Source organism: Puma concolor, chromosome B3, assembly GCF_028749965.1.
Source record: "Puma concolor isolate L17-30 chromosome B3, mPumCon1.1.hap2, whole genome shotgun sequence".
Taxonomy (NCBI): Eukaryota; Metazoa; Chordata; class Mammalia; order Carnivora; family Felidae; genus Puma; species Puma concolor.
Window position 1 is genome coordinate 94,045,883 of NC_141672.1, and position 21,686 is coordinate 94,067,568.

General features: G+C 38.4%; 1 protein-coding gene across 1 annotated transcript in view; it reads right to left on the reverse strand.

The window, feature by feature from the left end:
* Positions 1-5,539: 5,539 nt before the first annotated feature.
* The window catches only part of SHC4 (SHC adaptor protein 4), a 128,791-nt gene continuing 112,644 nt past the window's right edge, over positions 5,540-21,686 (reverse strand). The window contains exons 11-12 of the mRNA XM_025919830.2: positions 14,950-15,203; positions 5,540-7,966 (exon numbers count right to left, since the gene is read on the reverse strand). Coding sequence (XP_025775615.2) covers positions 7,811-7,966; positions 14,950-15,203 — 410 coding nt within the window. The 3' untranslated portion in view covers positions 5,540-7,810. The remainder of the gene's footprint in view (positions 7,967-14,949; positions 15,204-21,686) is intronic.

The window sequence follows — 21,686 nt, forward strand, 5'->3', positions numbered from 1 at the left end:
AGACCTGGCCATACCTGATTTGTTCAAAGGTAAGCACCAGACCCAAGATGGGCCACTCATATTCCCTTCCCAGGTAACTGAAATAAGACGTAATGAAACTGAGTCAGGCATGTGGTAACCATACAGAAGAGAAGCAGACTTTTATTACAGTTGTCTGTATTTTATGGGAAATATACCACTTCCATTTATGGAAGTATATGTATATTGTGGAGTCTAGACTGAAGATCATGAACTTCTGTCACTCAAAGCCATAGATCTGTCTGGTTCTAACACATTGTAAAGTCTAACAGTTAAGTTTTTCCTTGGGTTCTGTGATAACCTGAACCTTAAAACACTTTTTGACTTGAGCTGACTTGGGTCATTTAGGGGTTGAATAGTGTCCCCCCAAATTTCGTGTCCACCCAGAACTCAGAATGTGACCTTATTTGGAAATAGGATCTTTGCAAATGTAATTAGTTAATATTGATAAGGATAGGCCCTAAATCTAAGACTGATGTCCTTAAAAGAAGAGAAAAGGAATCTGAAACTAATGTAATATTGTGTGTCAATTGAATACACATGCAAATATATATATATATATATATACACAAATATATATATATATGTTACTGTAGTACAGAGTTCACTGTTAAAATGTGTAATTTCCTCAAAAAAAAAAAAAAGAAACAAGAAGAGGTAAAGACACAGAAAGACACACAAGGAGAAGACAGCCATGTAAAGATGAAGGCAGAAATAAGAGTTATGTTGCCACAACCCAGGGAAAACACCCAGGGCAACCAGAAGCTGGCAAGGGATTCTTCTCCAGAACCTTCAGAAGGAACATGGTCCTGCCAACACCTTGATTTCAGACTTTTAGTCTCCAGTACTGTGAGAGAATAAATTTTCTTGTTTTAAGCCACTTCGTTTGTGGTACTTTGTAGCAGGAGCCCCAGGAAGTTAATGCACGTGAGTTTTCATTCCTTGGAACCAAACATTTATGACTAAGATGCATCTGTGACAATAGATCGTATCTGAAAAGTCTAAACCAGTGATTCTCCAAGTATGATCCACGGCCCACTGCTGGACCTCAAGGATATTCCAGACGGTTCATTAAATGATACAAACCACAACAGTTTCTTCAGTTCTCATGGGAAGATAACTTGCAATTTTATAGGCTTTTATTTTTATATACAACTAAACTTTACCTACTAGGAATATACCAAGTAAGGTAATGAGGGGTTATTAATGCTTAGAATTTGTTACAAGTATCACATTATTTAAGCTCACCAAGAACGGTTCTCATCACTTCTATGTGCAGCATTATAAAACTCCTGCTTGTGCATAGTTGAAGATAACTGAAATACTTTTGGGAGAAGGGCATAAATATTAGGGTCATTCCCAGGCAATTGTGGGTTTTAAGGGTTATTATTCCCACATCTTAATTATGAACTATCTTTGCTTGGCTTATTATCAGTTAAATTTGTTGTAAGCTGTTTGGTTAACTCAACTGTGTGTACTGTGGAACTATTTTAATACATGAATTTCCACTTTTCCTATAATGACTTTAATATCCAAGTTCAGGTTCCATTTTTGTCATTAGTCATCTATTAGCAAAGTCATCAATTTGTAATTCCTCTGAAGTTTGCTTATACTCTCTGGAAATGTGTTAGGTATAAATTTGTTCTGTTTAAATAACTGACAACACACTATCAAGGAAAGTGATAAAATTACTCATTTTTTGAAAAGTTCATAGGGAAGTATTTTGGAATATAAAATCATATGAATGGTATTTCTCCCTTAAAAGTAAATAAGCAATTCCTATCATTCCTCTTCAGTTCTTTCTTGTCATTGAGTTATTTTTCCACTACCTAAACAAACAAATAAACAAACAAACAAATAAAAAGGGGGGTTGAGGGATGAAAGTTATGTGGGGTAATAGGTCTTTCGCCCCTTCCGTGGTCTTTGGTCAAAAGTGTGAGAGCCAATTGCCTGAACTTAATGTTTAGGATTCACACCAAGGTTTTGAATCAGAAAACCTATCAGAAGAAGTGATGACGACCATTTGATAAAGATCCAAGGCTGCAAAAATTATATTTGAATGTGAAATGCGGACCCTCCCAGATGCCATATTGCTTCTGTTACTTGAAACAGTAGGTTGAAAAGGAAAGAAAGAAGTACCGAAACGAGATCATAAGATTGGTGTGTATTTGAAATGCTTACATAACACGTTCAAAGCAGGTTAATGAGATACGATGTGATGCTACCATAAGAAAATAAGATTTATTTTTTATTTTTTTAATGTGTATTCATTTATGAGAGAGAGAGAGAGAGAGAGAGAGAGAGCAGGTGGGGGTGGGACAGAGAAAGAGGGAGACACAGAATCTGAAGCAGGCTCTAGGCTCTGAGCTGTCAGCACAGAGCCCGACATAGGGCTCTAACTCACAAACTGAGATCATGACCTGAACCAAAGTCTGACGCTTAACCCACTGAGCCCCAGGCACCCTGAAAATTACAGGATTTCTTTAAAATGTTCATGTATTTGAACACTTAGTCCAGTAATGGGACACATGGTTAAAGTTATTTGATGTTCTTCTGCCTTCGGTTAGGTTCTCAAAAGTGAAACTTGGGATGGAAATTTGAGTGCATAGATAGGATTTATTAAGGAAGGGCTTCCCAGAGAAAGTTGTTAGGGAATGAGGAAGCAGGACAGGAAAAGGGAAAAGCCAAGTAGGCACGTGCTTTCAGGAGATGTGCCGGCCAGTCAGACCCCACAGGGAGCTCTGGAGTTTAATCAGCATGGGACAAGAGAGGCAGGCTTTCCCACTCTTGCACTAGTGATGGTGGCAAGGAAGAGGAGAAGGAAACTCACAGGCACTTCTGGCTGGTGACTCAAAGCAGCTCCCCTTACCTGAGGCTGTGCCCAGAAACAGAAGTCAGTCACTCTGCAGGCAGTTAGCAAAACACACAGAGGCCGGCAGTGGGGCATGCAGAAACGATTCCAGGAATCTGAGAGGGGCTGGGCAGAGCTGGGCAGAGCTGGCAATGTCTGGCATGACATCTGTGTTTGCCATCCTTTGATCTTGTCAGCGTATCTCCAGAGGTGATATCAAACATGTTTGAGGCCCTTCATGAAGGTGGCTTCATGCAGGTCATCCTGATGACCCCTCCTAGTCCTGACATGACAGGACCTAAGAGAACCAAGATGATCCTACCACCACATTCAGCGAAAGTGCCAACATGAAAGTAGTTTTACCCCCAAACCTTTTTTAAATTAAACTTTTTGTTTTGGAAAAATTGCACATTCACATGCAGTTGTGAGAAACAATACAGGGAGATCTTTAAGCTTTATCCACTTTGCACCAATAATAACATCTTTTTCAAAACTATAATACATTATCACAACCACGATATCCACACTGATACAGTCAAAAATCAAAAAACAATTACATCACACAAGGATTCCTCATGTTGCCCTTTTATAACCGTACCCACTTTCCTCCCCACACTTGCTCCCTCCTTAATACCTAATCTATTCTTCATTTCCATAATTTTATCATTTCAAGAAGGTTACATGAATACAGTCCTTACCTAAAGTAAGGACTATAGTATGTAACATTTTGGGATCAGCTTTTTTTGCTCTGCATAATCCTCTGGAGATTCAGCCCAGTTGTATGCATCAGCAGGTTATTCCTTTTCATTGCTGACTAGTGTTTCATGGTATGCCTGTACTACAGTTTGTTTATCCATTCACCCATTGAAGGAACATCTGGGATGTTGCCAGTTTTAGGTCATTACAAACAAAGCTACTCTAAAAATTTCTGTCCCAGTTTTTGTATAAACGTAAGTTTTCATTTTTCTCTGTGATCTAAGCCCAGCAGAATTACTGGGTTGAATGTTAGCTGCATGTTTAGTTTCTTAAATAAACTACCAAACTGCTTTCCAGAGTGGCTGTACTATTTTACATTTTCACCAGGAATGGATGTGTGACCGACTTCCTCTTCATTGAGCCAGCATTTGGTATTGTCAACATTTTTCATTTATCCATTCAGATACGTGTATAGTAATATCTAATTGTGATTTTAATTTGCATTTCCTTACTGGCTAATGATTTTTTTTAATGTTTTATTATTTATTCTTGAGAGACAGAGAGACAGCGTGAATGGGGGAGGGGCAGTGAGAGGGAGACAGAATCTGAAGCAGGCTCCAGGCTCCCAGCTGTCAGCACAGAGCTCGAAGTGGGGCTCAAACTCATGAACCATGAGATCATGACCCAAGCTGAAGTCGGACGCTCAAGCAACTGAGCCACCCAGGTGCCCCAATTTTTTTTAAAGTTTACCTATTTGAGAGAGAGCGTGTATGTGTGTGTGTGTGCACACGCAAGGGGAAGAGAGAAAGGGAGACAAAATCCCAAACAAGCTCCTCTGTGCTGTCAGTGCAGAGCCTGACACAGAACTTGATCTCACGCACCGTGAGCTAATGATTTTGACCTGACTGGCTAATGATTTTGAACACATTTCATGTGCTTGCTTGCCATCTGTGTATCTTCAGTGAATTGTCTGTTTGCGTTTTTTGTCCACTTTCCAATGAGATGTTTTTACTGTTGAGTTTTGAGGGCTTTTTTTTTTTTAATACATTCTAGATACTAGCCCTCTGTCGGATAAGTGGTTTGCAAATATTTTTCCCCAGTCTATAGTTTGCCCTTTATCTTCTTTACAGAGTCTTTCACAGAATAAAAATTTATTATTTTGATAAAATACAATGTACTCATTTTTCCTTTAATGGATCATATCAAGTCTAAAAACTCTTTGCCTGGCCCTATATCCTAAAGATTTTCTCCTGTGCTTTTCTTTCCTAAAAGTCTCATAGTTTTACATTTGATGTTTTTTTTTTTTAATTTTTTTTAACGTTTATTTATTTTTGAGACAGAGAGAGACAGAGCATGAACAGGGGAGGGGCAGAGAGAGAAGGAGACACAGAATCCGAAACAGGCTCCAGGCTCTGAGCTGTCAGCCCAGAGCCCGACGCGGGGCTCAAACTCACGGACCGCGAGATCGTGACCTGAGCTGAAGTCGGACGCCCAACCGACTGAGCCACCCAGGCGCCCCTACATTTGATGTTTAAATCCATAATCCATTTGAATTAATGTTTATGTGAAGTGTGAGATTTGTTCTCTTGCCTACAGATGTCCAATTACTTCAATACCATTTGTTGAAAAGGCTCTTTCTTCCGTTCAGTATAATGTGCCCAGCCTCCTCACTGTGGGGTCACCAGGGCTGTGGGAGTCCCTCCACTGGAGGCCACACCTCCTAAAAGGCAGTCTTTCCACAGCTCTCTCTCTCCAGATTCTGTTACTGTGCTTTCCACTTATCCATTCGCTAGCCCCAGGGCACCTCATTCTCCCTGGTGGTTTCCCCATACTCTGCCCACACCTTTGTAAATAGTCCCTTTATTAAACTCTCCTCAAATTACCCAATTTAAGTGAGCCATCTGTTTCCGGTTAGGATCAGGATCCTGCAAATAAATTTTCCACATCCCAAACATCAGACATAAATACCGTGAATTGTCACAAAGAAATAATCATTTATTTTTTTTTTGAAAAGTTGTTTACAGGTATTTTATAGGCAAATGGATTTCCACTTTAAAACAGATGAAGATAAATGTGTGTCATTAAAATAGCATGCAATCAAACATTTCTTCTGCTGTTTCATTCTGGTTTAACTGTGTCTGTGGTACTTGGTAAGTGCATTATTTGCTTATCTAACTACTATAACATTACAGTCAAACACGGATTTTCCATGTACTGGTGCCTCATGTACCAGTGCCCATGTGCTACTCACATCATTTATACTCTTGGCATCTATTTGTATCAGAAACTTTTTCTTGTGACCCAGTTAACACTCTTTTCAAACAGATTGAGACCACAACCCTGCTCTGTCTCTGAAAGGTGACTGGATCACCCATAAATTTCTATGATCTACACTCATGCTAACCCCCTTTGTGAGGATGGACAATCAAGAACCAAGGTATATGGAAAACTGATGAAAGAGACATTATTTTCTAGTTGTATAAAAGGAAACAAACCTACCTATGCAATCAGTGGCAGTAGAAGTAGAATAAAATCATAAACCTTTACAGAAAAATATTAGAGTTCAGTGCACTTGGTTTCTGATGATTTCTACCCAAAAAATTTTTCTTGTATTTTATTTAAAACTTAGCAAATATATCGCAATTACAAAGGTTAAGTTGTATCTACAGAGCCAAAATGAAGTGGGGTTAAGGCAACTGTCCAGATTACTCGGGCTAAAAAAAACACCCCAAAGTCATGGCCAAACCATTATATGCAAAGGTGACTAAAAGACTGAAGTAGTTTTCTTCTACTCCAAACAACCAAATCCACTTCTACCATCATCCTGATAGCACTCCAAAGGTTCAATGTCTTTGACTAAAGGCTTGGGGTCTCTGCTACCTAAATGTTGATTTCAGTTGTGCCATTTCTTCTGGGAGTATAGATGCAGGCTAAAGGAAAAAGCTCAAGCTTTCGTCTTAATGACACAAACTGATTATCAACACCGACCCCTAATAAATGGAAAACTTGCTTTTTATAGACTTATGTTACAGCTGAGATAGACTTCTAAATTCACCTAGCCCAATTCCCTTATTTCATAGACAAGGAAATGGGCGTCCAGATAGGTTTAGCAGCTCGCTCACAGTCACATAGAGAAAACTGTCCAGCACTTTTCTCTACACAACACTTAATTATACCCTCAGGTCACCAGTGTACTTACATGTGGCAAACCCTTCCAACTGCTTCATTCAATATGTCTTCTCCCTTCTGCATTTTGTCTGATCATATCTAGAAAAGATGCTAAGGATACATGTAGATTCAGTCATAGTCAATCAAGAGGATATTTCTCCATACTTTCAAATAGAGTCAATACTTTAATAAGAATGAAACCAATTTGGATATTGAATATGAAGAACACTGGTTTGTCTGCCGTGTTTTAAATCCATGCACGCATGAGCTTCCTTTGTGGGAGGGGAAGGGGAAGGAAAGGGGGAGAACCACGATGGAATCAGAAATGACTGATAGATTTGGGTTCTTCAGCTTGCTCTGTGCTGCATACAAAGTGTCCAAATAGCAAAGACTGAGAAATACTAGGCCAAAGAATTTAGGCCCCAACCCTTGGCTAGTAAATGAGACAGGCCAATGAAACAGACCAATGCTTTCAGTGGCTTTTGTTTTGATTCCACTGGCATAGACACCATCCAAATTCAATGTCAAATTTATTTGATCATTGTAGTGAAAGTGCTACTAAACAGAAAATCTGATAAAGTCAATAACTATCCAGCAAATTGCGTCTTATTTTTGTAACAAGGAAAAACTTTTTTTTTTTGGCAAATAGTTCTATAGTTATAGAATATGAAGACACTTAGAACTAATCTCCCCAATATGAAAATGTCCCCAAATTATCAAGTTGAAAGGCACATACCACTGCCCCAGCAGTTCATCCAGGTAGTCTCTAGCATGGGAAATTTTAATTGTGCTTTTAGCTTGCTATCGATGCAATATGGCCTTAAAAAGTGACATCCGTGCATATGATAATTTCTTCTCAGACGGACCAATCCTCTTCCCCTTTTCTGATTTTCACTTTCTGAAGATCGATCTGTGTTAATTCTTTATCATATAAAGGACATAGTCCATGATGCTCTTGGGAAAATGTAGTTCACAGATTGTGCTCTATTTTATCTATCAACCAAGTTTGGATTATCTTTGTATCCTAACACAAAATGAACTTTCTTGAAATATCAGTGTGATGGTACTTCCATATTGTCATTTGTTGGAATGCAGAAGTCCTGGATTATTATCTTTTCTCACTGGCTGTTTAAGGCTTACTTCACTTCCAGAAGAGATGATTGGCAAACTATTATCCATGTGGTATCTGATAAGGTGGCCAACATTATCAAACACATGATCCTTGGTCCTTACCTTGAAAAGGAAGCACAAAGTCCTTAGGTTAAATGATAATAGCTCCCCTAAAAGATGTAAACAATCAGGAGGAAAAACAGACATATCCTTGAATGAGATACTTGGGCTGAATGAAAAAAAGAAAAAAAGGAAAGGTACTTTCCAACTCTATATCCCTTAGTAAACAATTTTCTCATTCCTCATTACCTTTTTAAAGCAATTTTCTGTCCCAATCAGAAAAATGGTAAACATTTGTCACACAGTTCAAATTTACAACCAACCTGTTTGCCACGTTACTGTTTGATATATTCTATCATGTCACCATTCCTATAAATATTTAACTGTATACACAAGCATGAATCCCAGGATTACAATTTTGACCCAGCAAGCAGACTGCTTCCAAAATATCTTGTGTCTGTAGGAAGCAGGCCCTTCTGGAGAAGTCCTGCCTCTCCGTGGAGGCTGAACACAAATCCTGTCTCCTTTAAGAAGCATCCTCAGACCTTCCCAATAGGTATTCTTATCTCCTTCCTGCATTCTTCATAGTAGCTGATCATAAATATTTGCTACATGGAACTTCTCGTCTGCATGCCAAAGCAACTCAGTTTCCCAATGCCTGCCTTCTCCCGAGGACTTTCCTCCCCAGTATTACTGTATCCTCACCCTGTGCATGGGCAGAAGATAATACTCTCCATCATGACTCCATGGGCCATAATATAGTTCTGTTTGGAGGGTGGCTGGGAACTGTCAGGGAGTGGGAAGGCATGAGGTCAGAGAACACCTTGTTATGTGATTCTGCTACTTCTCTACAAGGGATTTTTTTATTTCTGCTTAGATATTGATTTTCAGTGTATTAAAAAAATACACACTTACTGGAATAATTGACCTCATGTGAATATGATTATGAATTAGATACTGGTAATGTATCAATGTTTAAATTTCTTGATTTTGATCACTGTACTGTCTATGTAAGAGAATATCCCTGTTCATAGGGAATACACACTCAAGGATTAGGAGAAAAAGGGCACAACGTTTACAATTTACTTATCAAACCAAGACTTGGAAACATTTTTATATCCTTCATCTCAACCCCAACCCACGTCACATGAGCTGATCAGATCTGCCAGTCTGTGTTGTTAATTCCAGTTCACTCTGCTCTCCTCTCTTTGTTTCTCCTACCTCCATTCTGGTTCAGACTTTCACTAGTTATTACCTCAGATCCCCTAATTACATTCTTCTCTAATCAATCCTGTATACAAATGTCAAATTAATCTTCCAGTACAGGGGTGGGACACCTGCGTGGTTAGGTCAGTTAAGCCTCTGGCTCTTGGTTTCGGCTCAGGTCATGATCTCATGGTTCACAAGTTCAAGCCCCACACTGAGCTCTGCGAATGATAGTCTGGAGCCTACTTAGGATCCTCTCTCTCTCCCTCTCTCTGCCCCTCCCACGTGTGCTCTCTCAAAATACATAAACTTAAAAAAAAAACAAAAACTTCCAGTGCAGGGATTATAAACTATCCACTCTCTAGCCAAACATACCAGGAGCTGTTTTAGTTAGCTGGGGGGGGAGGGGGGGTGGTAAGGCAGAGGTGCCCAATAAAGAGTTTTTAAGTATTTTGAATCAAAAATGGGGAGATTTCCTATAAAAATTTGGTTTTGCGGTTTCTTTGGGAAAATTAAATCTGGCTACACTGGGCCCTTCCTCCAAATGGCAGCAACTGACTGAGGCTGAGTGTGACGGTCCCCCTTACACAGGACATGTGCTTCCCAGTTAGTTCATCACAGCCCACCACACTCTATGTTCATTCCACCATTCGCCCAGCTTTACGCACTTATGATACAGGCCAGGCCCTGCAAACATTTGCTGCTGTGACCCCAATCACACTTCCGTGTGTGTGTGTGTGTGTGTGTGTGTGTGTGTGTGTGTGGAGAGAGAGAGAGAGAGAGACAGAGAGAGAACAAAACCATAACATGAGATCTACCCCACGAACAAATTTTTTTAATTTTTTAAAATGTTTTATTTATTTTTGAGAGAGAGAGACACAGCATGAGCAGGGGAGGGGCAGAGAGAGAGGGAATCCGAAGCAGGCTCCAGGCTCTGAGCTGTCAGCACAAAGCCTGACGCAGGGCTCCAACTCATGAACCATGAGATCATGACGTGAGCCAAAGTTGGACACTTAATCACCCAGGGGCCCCAACTTCACGAACAAAATTTTAAGTGTACAATAAAGTAAACTCTAAGCACAATGTTGTACAGCAGGTCACTAGAACTTTTTCATCTTACATGACTGAAACCTACACCCAGTAAACAACAACAACCCATTGCCTCTGCCTCACCAGGCCCTGGCAACTACCGTTCTACTTTCTAAGAGTTTTCACTATCTTAGATATATCATGTAAGTGGAATCACGCATTATTTGTTGTTCAGTGACTGGCTTATTTCAATCAAAAGGATGTTCTCCAGGTTCATTCATGTTTGTAGTATGTGACAGACTCTGTCATCTTCTGTACGGCTGGATAGCGTTCCATATATATAACTTGTTTCCACTTCTTGGCTATTGTGAATAATGTTGCAGTGAACATGGAGGTGCAAATGTCTCCTTAAGATCTGGATTTCAATTCTTTTGGGATAAATACCTATCCAATAAATATGGATCATATGCAAATTCCATTTTTAATTTTTTGAGGAAACCCCGTACCATTTTCTACAACAGCTACACCATTTTACATTCCCACCAATAGGACACAGAGGTTACAATTTCTGTACACCCTCAACAACACTTGCTATCTTTTTGGTTTTTTGTTTGTTTAATATTTATTTATTTATTTTATTTTTTAACGTTTACTTATTTATTTATTTATTTAGAGAGAGAGAAAGAGCATGCACATGTGTAAGTAGGGGAGGGGCAAAAAGAGAGGAAGAGAGAGAATTCCAAGCAGACTCCACATAGAGCCCGATGTGGGGCTCCATCTCATGAACCATGAGATCCTGACCTGAGCCCAAATCAAGAGCTGGACTCATAACTGACTGAGCCACCCAGGTGCTCCTGTTTGTTATTTATTATGGCCATCCTGATTGGTGTGAGGTGATATCTTACTGTGAATTTGCATTTCCCTGATGATTATTGTTGTTGAGCATCTTTTCAAATACCTGCTGGCCATTTGTATGTCTTCTTTGGGAACATGACTATTCAAGTCATCTGTCCATTTTTTAATCAGATTATTTGTCTTTTTGCTACTGAGTTCAAAATTTCATTATATGTTTTGAAAATTAACCCCTTATCAGATATATGGTTTGAAAATATTTTCTCCCATTCTGATTGTTCTTCACTCTGTTGATTGTTTCCTTTGCTATGCAGGATTTTTTTAGTTGTATGTAGTCTCACTTGTCTATTTTTGCATTTGTTTGTATTTTTCAGTGTTATATCCAAGAAATCATTGCCAAGAACAAAATCATGAAGTTTTTCTTTATGTTTTCTCCTAGGGGTTTTATAGTTTCAGATATTACATATAAGTCTTTTATCTATTTTGAGTTAATTTTTCTGTGTGGTGTAAGATAAAGGTCCAATTTTATTCTTCTTCAGGTGGATATTGTTTTCCCAAAACCATTTGCTGAAAGAGTATTCTTTCCCCATTGTGAATTCTTGGCAACCTTTGCAAAGATCACTTGATCATACATAAACAGGTTTATCTCTGGGTTCCCTATTCTGTTCCATCTATATATCTCTCTTTACTCCAGTACTATATTGGTTTGATTACTCTAGCTTTGAAACCATAAGTGTAATGTCTCCATCTTTGTTCTTCTTTCTCAAGATTGGCTATTTCGGGTTCTCTGTGGTTCTGAGTGAATATTAAGATCGTACTTCTATTTCTGTAAAAACTGCTATTAGAATTTTGATGGAAACTGCATTGAATCTGTAGATTACTTTGGGTAGTAATGACATTTTAACAACATGAAATCTTCTTATCAATGAACATGAGATGTCTTTTCATTTGTGTCTTCTTTAATTTCTCTCAGCAATGTTTTGAGGTTTTCAGTCCATAAGTCTTTTGCCTCCTTGGTTATGTTTATTCTTAAGTATTTTACTCTTTTTGATGGTATTGTAAATGAGATTATTTTCTTAATTTCCTTTTCAGAGTGTTATTATTATTTACACATGCAACTGATGTTTGTATGTTTGTTTTCTATTCTGCAATGTTGCCACACTTGTTGATTAGTCATAACAGGATTTTTGTGGAATATTTAGGATTTTCTACATATAAGATTCTATCACCTGTGAAGCAATTATTTTACTTCTTCCTTTCCAATTTGGATGCCTTTTATTTTTTTCTTCCCTAATTTCTCTGGCTAGTACTTCCAGTACTATGGTGGTTGTAGTACTTCACCACTAAAAGTGGTGAGAGGAAAAGATTTCTGTTTTTTATGTGGGGTATGATATTAGCTGTAGGCTTTACATACATGGCTTTTATTATGCTGAGGTCATTTCTTTCTACTCCTAGTTTGTTGAGTGTTGTTTTGAGTTTTTTTTAATCATGAAAGGGTGCTGAATTTTATCAAATGCTTTTTGTTCATCTATTGGGATGATCATATGATTTTTATTCTTCATTTATTAATGTGGTGTGCCATATTGATGATGTCCTTTGTTGAACCTTCTTGGCAATCCAGGGATATATCTTACTTGGTCATGATGTATGATCTTTTAGTGAACTACTGAACTTTGTTTGCTAGCATTTAGTTAAAGATTTTTATATATATGTTCATTAGGCATATTGGCCTGTTTTTTCTTGTAGTATCTTTTTCTGGTTTTGGTATATGGGTAAGGTAGGTTTCATAAAATGAGTTTGTATGTATTTTGTCCTCTTCAGTTTTGGGGGGTGGGGAAAGCTTAATAAGCATTGGCATTCATTCTTCTTTAAATGTTTGAAAGAATTTACCACGGAAACCATCTGGTCCTGGGCTTTTTTTTTTTTTAATGAACAGTTTTTGATTAGTGATTCGGTCTCCTTACTAGTAATTCATCTGTTCAGATTTTCTATTTCTTCATGAATAAATCTTGGTAGGTTGCATATTTTTTAGGAATTTATCCTTTTCTTCTGGGTTATCCAATTTGTTGGCATATAATTGTTCTTAATAATCTCTTATAATCATTTAATCTCTATGGCATCAGTTGTAATGTCTCCTCTTTCATTTCTGACTTTATTTATTTGCGTCTTCTCTCTTCTTAGCCAACCTAACTAAAGGTTTGTCAGTTTTGTTCATCTTTTCAAAACACCAACTTGTAGTTTTGTGGATTTTTCCTATTATTTTTCTATTCTCTTTCATTTATTTCTGCTCTAATCTGAATTAATTTCCTTTCTTCTGCTACTTTTGGGTTTAGTTTGTTCTTTTTGTAGTTCCTTGAGGTGTTAGAATGTTTATTAGAAAGCTTTCTTTTTTTTTTTCAGTGTAGGCATTTATCACCATCAACTTTCTTCCTATTGCTTTCACTGTGTTTCGTAGATCCAGTGTGTTTTTCATTTCCATTTGTTTTCAAATATTTTCTAATTTCCCTTTAATTTTTTCTTTGACACTGGCTGTTCAATAGTGTATTAATTCTGCATATTTGTGAATTTTCCAGTTCTCTTTCTGCCATTAACTTCTAGTTTCATTCCAGTGTGATCAGAAAAGATACTTGGTATAATGCATTCTTCTTTAATTTCCTAATGCTTGTTTTGTGACCTAACATGTGATCCATCTTAGTATTTGTGATCTAACAGGTGAATGTTCTGAGCATGCTTGAAAAGAATGTGTATTCTGCTGCTGTTGGGAGGAATGCTCTGCATATGTCTCTTAGGTCCATTTGGTCTATAGCGTTGTTCAAGTACTTCTGACTGCAGGTTCTATCTATTGTCAAAAGTGGGGCACTGAAATCTCCCACTATTATTGTATTACTCTTTCTCCCTTCAGTTCTGTCAACGTTTGTATCATATATTTGGGTACTCTGATGTTGAGTGCATATACATTTATAATTGTCATATCTTTCTGGTGAATTGATCTCTGCTCAGGTCATGATCTTGGGGTTCGTGAGTTTGAGCCCCACATCAGGCTCTGTGATTACAGCTCAGAGCCTGGAGCCTGCTTTGAATTCTGTGTCTCCTTCTCTCTCTGCCCCTCCCCCACTCTCTCTTTCTCTCTCTCTCTCTCTCAAAAATGAATACGCATTTTAAAAATGCAAAAAATAAAATAAAGTGAGTCTCTTCTAGACAGCATAGAGTTGGATCTTGCTTTATATCCATTCAGCTAGTCTATATTTTTTGACTGGGGAGCTTAATCCATTTACATTTAAACTAATTATTAATAAGGAAGGACTATTACCATTTTGTTAACTGTCTTTTGCCCAGGATTGTTTCTGTCTACCGGCATCCTCTGCCCAGCCATACATCTTTTATCGACTTAATATCATTCCTCTGCTCTGTCTGTTCCTGTGTTTCCTTTCCTATTCTCCAAATGTACCCCTTTAAAAAATTTTCTGTCCTTCAAGGTTCACCTTACATGTCAGACCCTGCAAGAAGCCTTTTCAGTTTGCCTCAAAGACAGTATTCCTCTATGCTGAGAAATACCATAATACTTTGGTTGAACCATTCTTATGTCATTCACACTTGTGTTATAATTATTTAAGTATCTGTTTTATGAAATTATAAGCGCCCTGAGAGCAAGGACAATGTATGTAACACTGAGCAACAGTCAACTGTGAATCTTTGTACTTCCATGTAGTAGGTATTCATTTAATTCACTAGATTGAACTGAGAAGAGTAGAAAGAGCTATCCTCTACCTGAACCTCCAGGGTGGCTCCCTCTCAAACCCCTCCACTGGCCTCTAGTTAACACTTCCTGCTCCAACTGGAGCAGTTCAAGAAAAAGGAAACCCTTAGCCTTATCATGCTTCAATATCAGGTTTGGGACCGATCATTCAGAGTAACCTTAGTTACAACAACCTGTGAAAAACATAAGAGGTCAATGATACCTTGCCTTCAGGATCCACCAGGAGAAGATGCTTTGCCTGGCCTCCCTGAAGTCCACTTAGCACATACTGACCAGGAGATGTTGCACTTTCTCGAACCAAAAAGTCCCCATCCTTTACCAAGAGGCTCTCTGCTGCCTTCCTGCTCAGCTTGCCATGGTAGCAGTCTTCATTCCGCAGCTGCTGCTTAATGTGTGGCAAAGAATGTGAGCTGGCAGGCTGGGCCGTGGCACCTGGCTGAACAGTTTCTGGTGCTTCTACAGTCAAAACACAAAGAGAGGCATCACCAAGCTACCTCCTCCTTCATTCATTCATTCATTCATTCATTCAGCAAATATAACCTGAGGCCCTACTGTGTGTCATGCACTGTTTAAATAATGCTGCTTCTAGAACAAATGGAGTTTTTGTTTCTAGAACTTCCCACAGGCTTTAATTTAATGGTAGGACCAAACATTGCCTTTGGCTTCTGTTGGCAGGAAAGACTTGACCAGGTGCAGGAGTTTTCCTTTCAGATGAGAAATGGGACTGACCTGTGAGAATTGCTTTCATAACTGCAGAGAGAGGCACTCTATGTCCCAGGGGCTGTATGTTAAAGAAAAAAGAGGCTTACGCAGTACCTGGATCAAAGATAACTTTGAACACATTCCCAAACTCTTTGAAAATGCCTACAGTAACTTTGGATTATGCCCACTTTTTAGTATTTAGCTTTTTATTTTTTAAACCAAATTACTAATGTGCTTCAGAGATACCTCTGACAAAAACTTCAAAGCTATGCTGAACCTCACAGCATTCCTATTAAATGACCACTCTGGTGTTTGTGTCACTCACCTGCGTGGATAAAGCACAGTTAATCAGGTAAAATAAGGCAAAGCATCAAGGAGGCCATGGTCTGATGCAGTTCCCCAATGTTCTGCAGAACAAATACTCTCTAGAGTTGAGGGCAGAGGGGATGAAAAGGTATATCCGGGTGGCATGTAATAGTGTTTTGATACTCATGGTAATAATAATTATTATGCAGTCCTCATTTATCATATATGATAGGCAGCGCTCAGTGCTCTACACATATCTTGTTCGGTTCTCAAAACTAGACAGGCAAGGAAATGGATCTTTAAAAAGACCACATGAATTACTCAAAGTCACATTGCTAATATGTTGTAAATCTGGGGTTTGAAATGACATCTATTTGACTCCAAAGCCCAGGTTCTTAATCACCACAGTCTAAAACCCTTGCCTTAAAAGTGAAAATCTTTCCATTATCAAAAGTGGTCTAGCCAACTCTACTTCTGCAGTACCTACAATGGTCCCAAGTAAAGAGCAAGCCTGGGGTGCCTGGATGACTCAGCCAGTTAAGCATCTGACTTCAGCTTAGGTCATGATCTCATGGTTTGTGGGTTTGAGCCCCCCATCGGACTCTGCTGACAGCTCAGAGTCTGGAGCCTGCTTCAGATTCTGTGTCTTCCTTGCTCTGCCCTTCCCCTGCTCACACTGTCTCTCTGTCTTTCTCAAAAATAAATAAACATTAAAAAAAATACCAAGGCTATCAGGATGATATACAGCATCTCCAGAAGTAATAAAAATTCTTAGGTCTGAATCCAGGTAAAAGTTGTATGGTTTACATGGCAAATTTACTAGGAAAATAACTGCAGAAATCAGACTTTGTCTATTTAAATGCAAAGGATCTTTTGCATAGAAGCCACACTTCATCTTTATAAATGCAGAAGTGTGTTTCCATGTCCTTATGCAAGGGTCTTGCAAATGAGAAATCCTCTTAACTCTAAGTTCTACAACTTACACGTGACAATCTCATGAAGTCATTGATATAGGCAACCAGTCCCTGCAGACATAACCCAATTCTCCTGTTAATATGTTATAGTTTTGTCGCTACTTAAGAACTCCTCTCTGCATAGCACGATTATGATGCAGCATTCACAAATGTGTCTTTTTGAAAATATCTTGAGTCTGTATTTAATGGCTGAAAATATTCTCCTCCACAATCAGGTCTATCCACTGTTGCCAGAAAAAGGCTGAAAAAACGTGTCCAGATTTGATAAATAATAAATGAAGTTGGCCTTAGTGCTGCTTGCTTTGAGGCATAATAGAGAACTCTGATAAGTAGTTGCATGTGTGTTTGTGTATGTGAGAGGGAAAGTGTTTGTGTGAGTGGAAGAGAGATACATGCATGCGTGTGTGGGGGCACACATCTTAATGCACGATGGCTTTCAGTTTATTCTGAGATAAGGGTGGAGAGCTTTTGGACAAGGACAAAACAAAAGAAAAACAGACATGATATAATCTTGAAAAGAGGCAACAGATCATGGGCCAGCCTGAGGATATGGACAATATTTTCCTAACACAGTTTCCCAGATTAGCACCAGAATAGCACACACTGTGCTGGGACATTTCAATCATCTAAAAATTTGCTGAAAATCTACTTTTCCTAAAACTAGAATATCTGAAAGATTTTTTTTAATTTGTTTTAATTTTAAAAGTTGTGCATGCTACTTGTTTTTAAAATCTGGGAAACACAGAGAAACAAAGAAAAATAATCACCTGTGGTCCCATCACCAAATACAACTACTCTTTAACATTGTGGCACATTACCTATTAGCAACTCCTTTCTCACATAATGTTGACTTTGAGAAAGATACTCATAATTTAAATCTAGTTATTTACATAAAATTCCCATAGAAAATTTAGTAAGTTATTGACTTGATATAATTAATAACATATTTTCTCAGAAGTAGTGAAGATCAAGGATGCAACATGATTACGGCCACTCTACATTTAAGTGAGACCTGGGGCGCCTGGGTGGTGCAGTCGGTTAAGTGTCCGACTTCAACCAGATCACGATCTCACGGTCCGTGAGTTCGAGCCCCGCGTCGGGCTCTGGGCTGATGGCTCAGAGCCTGGAGCCTGTTTCTGATTCTGTGTCTCCCTCTCTCTCTGCCCCTCGCCCGTTCATGCTCTGTCTCTCTCTGTCCCAAAAATAAATAAACATTGAAAAAAAAAATTTAATAAAAAAAAAAAAAAAGTGAGACCTAAAAAGAAAAAAGTGATAGGAATCATAGAAGAAAGCAATCATGTCATCTTGCAGTTCCCATAGCAACTGAAAACATATTTTTCACAATCAGAAATTTGGGAAAGCCCAAGACAGATATGAATATCCACACCCATAAGTATCTGATGGGCAAAACCTCAGACAGGGAGCTTAGGGCTTAAGGAAGAGAAAAATATCTGACAAGCAAAATCAAATTAAACAATTGCATGTAATCCCAGTGATAAAGAATAAGACATTTAAAGAAACCAATGTGAACTGTGAAGACAGCATACTGATGCATTCAATTTTTAAGTAGCACATGTGACTGGGTATTTCGGGGTAGAAATGATTATTATATTAACAAAGGGCTGAAAAAATAGATGTCCATCAATAAGGGGATGATTATATAAACTATGATATACTCATATAATACAATACTATAAAACAATTGAAAATAACAAAGATTTGTTCATCCAACATAGGAGGACATAAATATGTAAAGCAAATATTAACAGACTTGAAGGGAGAAATAGACAGCAATACAGTAGTGGTAGGGGACTTCAATACCCATTTTCAACAATAGATAGATCATCCAGATCGAAAATCAGTAAGGAAACTTTCAACAAAGTACACATTAGACCAGATTGACTCAACAGACAGTGACAGAACATTTCACCCAAAAGCAATAGACTATATACATTCTTCTCCAGTGGACATGGGACATTCTCCAGGATAGATCATATGTTAGGCCACAAATAAGTCATAATACATTTTTTAAAAATGAAATCATATCAAGCATCTTTTCTGACCACACTGATATGAGAAATCAATTACAAGAAAACTAGGTAATTCACAAATATGTGGAGATTAAACAGCATGTCACTAAACAACAAACGGGTCAAAGAATAAATAAAAAAGTAAATCATAAAATATCCTGAGACAAATGAAAATGAAAAAAACCTATGAGATCCTAGCAGAGGCAGTTTTAAGAGGGAAGTTCATAGCAATTAATACCTCCATTAAGAAAACAGGGGTACCTGCGTGCTCAGTCAATTAAGCACAGAATTCTTGATTTGGGCTCAGGTCATGACCTCACAGGTTCCTGAGATTGAGCCCCAAGTCTGGCTCTGTGCAGACAATGCGAAGCCTGCTTAGGATTCTCTCTTTCTTCTCTCTCCCTCTCTCTCTGCCCTCCCCTGCCACTTGCGTGCATGCACATGTGCTCTCTCTCTCTTTCTCTTTCTCTTAAAATAAATAAACTTAAAGGGGTGCCTGGGTGACCCAGTTGGTTAAGTGTCCGACTCTTGATTTCAGCCCAGGTCATGATCTCACAGTTCATGAGTTTGAGCCCCAAGTTGGACTCCGCACTGACAGTGTGGAGCCTGCTCAGGATTCTCTCTCTTCCTCTCTCTCTCTCTGCCCATCCCCTACTTGCACATACTCTCTCTCAAAATAAACTTAAAAAAAATTAGATAGTATCAATACTAGTAATTCCCTTCTGCCAAGTTTGGTGAAAATAAAGATTGTGTTGAGCTTTTCCTACACAGTGTGATAGGATTAATTGGGGAGCCCAGAAGGCATGCTTGGGAGATACTACACTCATGCCTCAAGATTTGTTTTTGTTTGTTTTATTTTGTTTTACTGAACTAATCAGTAAGCTTTTGACTGGAAAAGGGAAGCTAAGTATGCCTAAGTAAGGAAAGAAATATCAGGAAACATTAAGGAGGAAAGGTTAAAAAGTATATTTCAGATATTTTGCAGAAATTTATGTATAAGGTTATCCCTACTCTATCTTATTTCATTTTATTAAATCAACATTATTTATACTTTTAGAGTTGGAATTAATTTTTTTGGAGAGAAAAATTGCATCAGGGGGGCCAGGAGGGCTATGGTACACTATATCCTAATAGGAAATAAAGACTGAAGAAGTACCTGAAGCCTTTATTTAAACATGTTCCCTCCAGGTCCGGGAGAGGCAAAAGGATGACAAAAAGGCTGAAATCAGTAAAAATGCATTTTGACATTAAAATTTTGGACAAAGCTGGCCTTATTTACTTTCAACTAATGACAGGAATGTTAATATACATTGATTTTACTTTTTCATATTATTGAGTTGTCCATGACAAAAGACAAAGGTTCTTTGTTTACATTATAAAGATTTTTTCCTGCTATGCTGTGCCTTTTATTCCCATGATGTATTCATTCCATAACTGGAAGCCTGTTTCTCCCACTCCCTTTCACCCATTTTGCCCAACTCTCTTCTCACATCCCCTCTGGCAACCATCAGTTTGCTCTCTGTATTTATAGGTCTGATTCTGCTTTTTGTTTCTTTATTCATTTCCTTTCCTTATAGAGCCCACATATGAGTGAAATCATATAGTGCTTGTCTTTTTCAGTCTGACTTATTTCTGACTTAGCATAATACCCTCTAGGTCTGTCCATGTTGTTGCAAATGGCATGATCTCATCCTTTTTTATGGCTGAAAAACATTCCATTACACCACACACACACACACACACACACACACACCTCTTTATCCATTCCTTTATTGAAGGACACTAAGTTGCTTCCATATCTTGACTGAGTTATAAAGATTTTTAACATTAAAGATTTGCTTATAAGGGAACTGCAGTTATGAGTCAATGAATATCCCAGATCCCCTAACTCAGGCCACCCACTAAGTGAGTTTTCTTTTTTTTTTTTAAGTTTCTTTATTTTGAGCCTCAAAAAATTAAAAATAGATCTACCCTATGACCCAGCAATAGCACTGCTAGGAATTTACCCAAGGGATACAGGAGTACTGATGCATAGGGGCACTTGTACCCCAATGTTCATAGCAGCACTCTCAACAATAGCCAAATTATGAAAAGAGCCTAAATGTCCATCAACTGATGAATGGATAAAGAAATTGTGGTTTATATACACAATGGAATACTATGTGGCAATGAGAAAGAATGAAATATGGCCCTTTGTAGCAATGTGGATGGAACTGGAGAGTGTGATGCTAAGTGAAATAAGCCATACAGAGAAAGACAGATACCATATGTTTTCACTCTTATGTGGATCCTGAGAAACTTAACAGAAACCCATGGAGGAGGGGAAGGAAAAAAAAAAAAAAAGAGGTTAGAGTGGGAGAGAGCCAAAGCATAAGAGACTCTTAAAAACTGAGAACAAACTGAGGGTTGATGGGGGGGTGGGAGGGAGGGGAGGGTGGGTGATGGGTATTGAGGAGGGCACCTTTTGGGATGAGCGCTGGGTGTTGTATGGAAACCAATTTGACAATAAATTTCATATTTAAAAAAAGAGAGAGAGAGAGAGAGAGCATGAGTCAGAGAGGGGCAGAGAGAGAGGGGGAGATAGAGAGAATCCCAAGCAGGCTCCATGCTGTCAGCACAAAGCCTGATGGGGGGCTCGAACTCACGAAATGTGAGATCATGACTTGAGCCAAAGTCGGACGCGTAACTGACTGAGCCACCCAGGTGCCCCTAAATGAGTTTTATAATAATACACTGTTGCTTTGAAAAGTCCATGAAATGGAAGCCATCAAGCATATACTCTTATCAAGTTAGTTTTAATACCTGAGGTCCAGAAACTTTTTTCAAAAAACTACCTCCCCTAACAAGTATTACCTCATCCATACCGGTCACTGTACAATGGACTGTTAAATCCACTGCAGAAATCTGAACTGATTGCATATTCCATC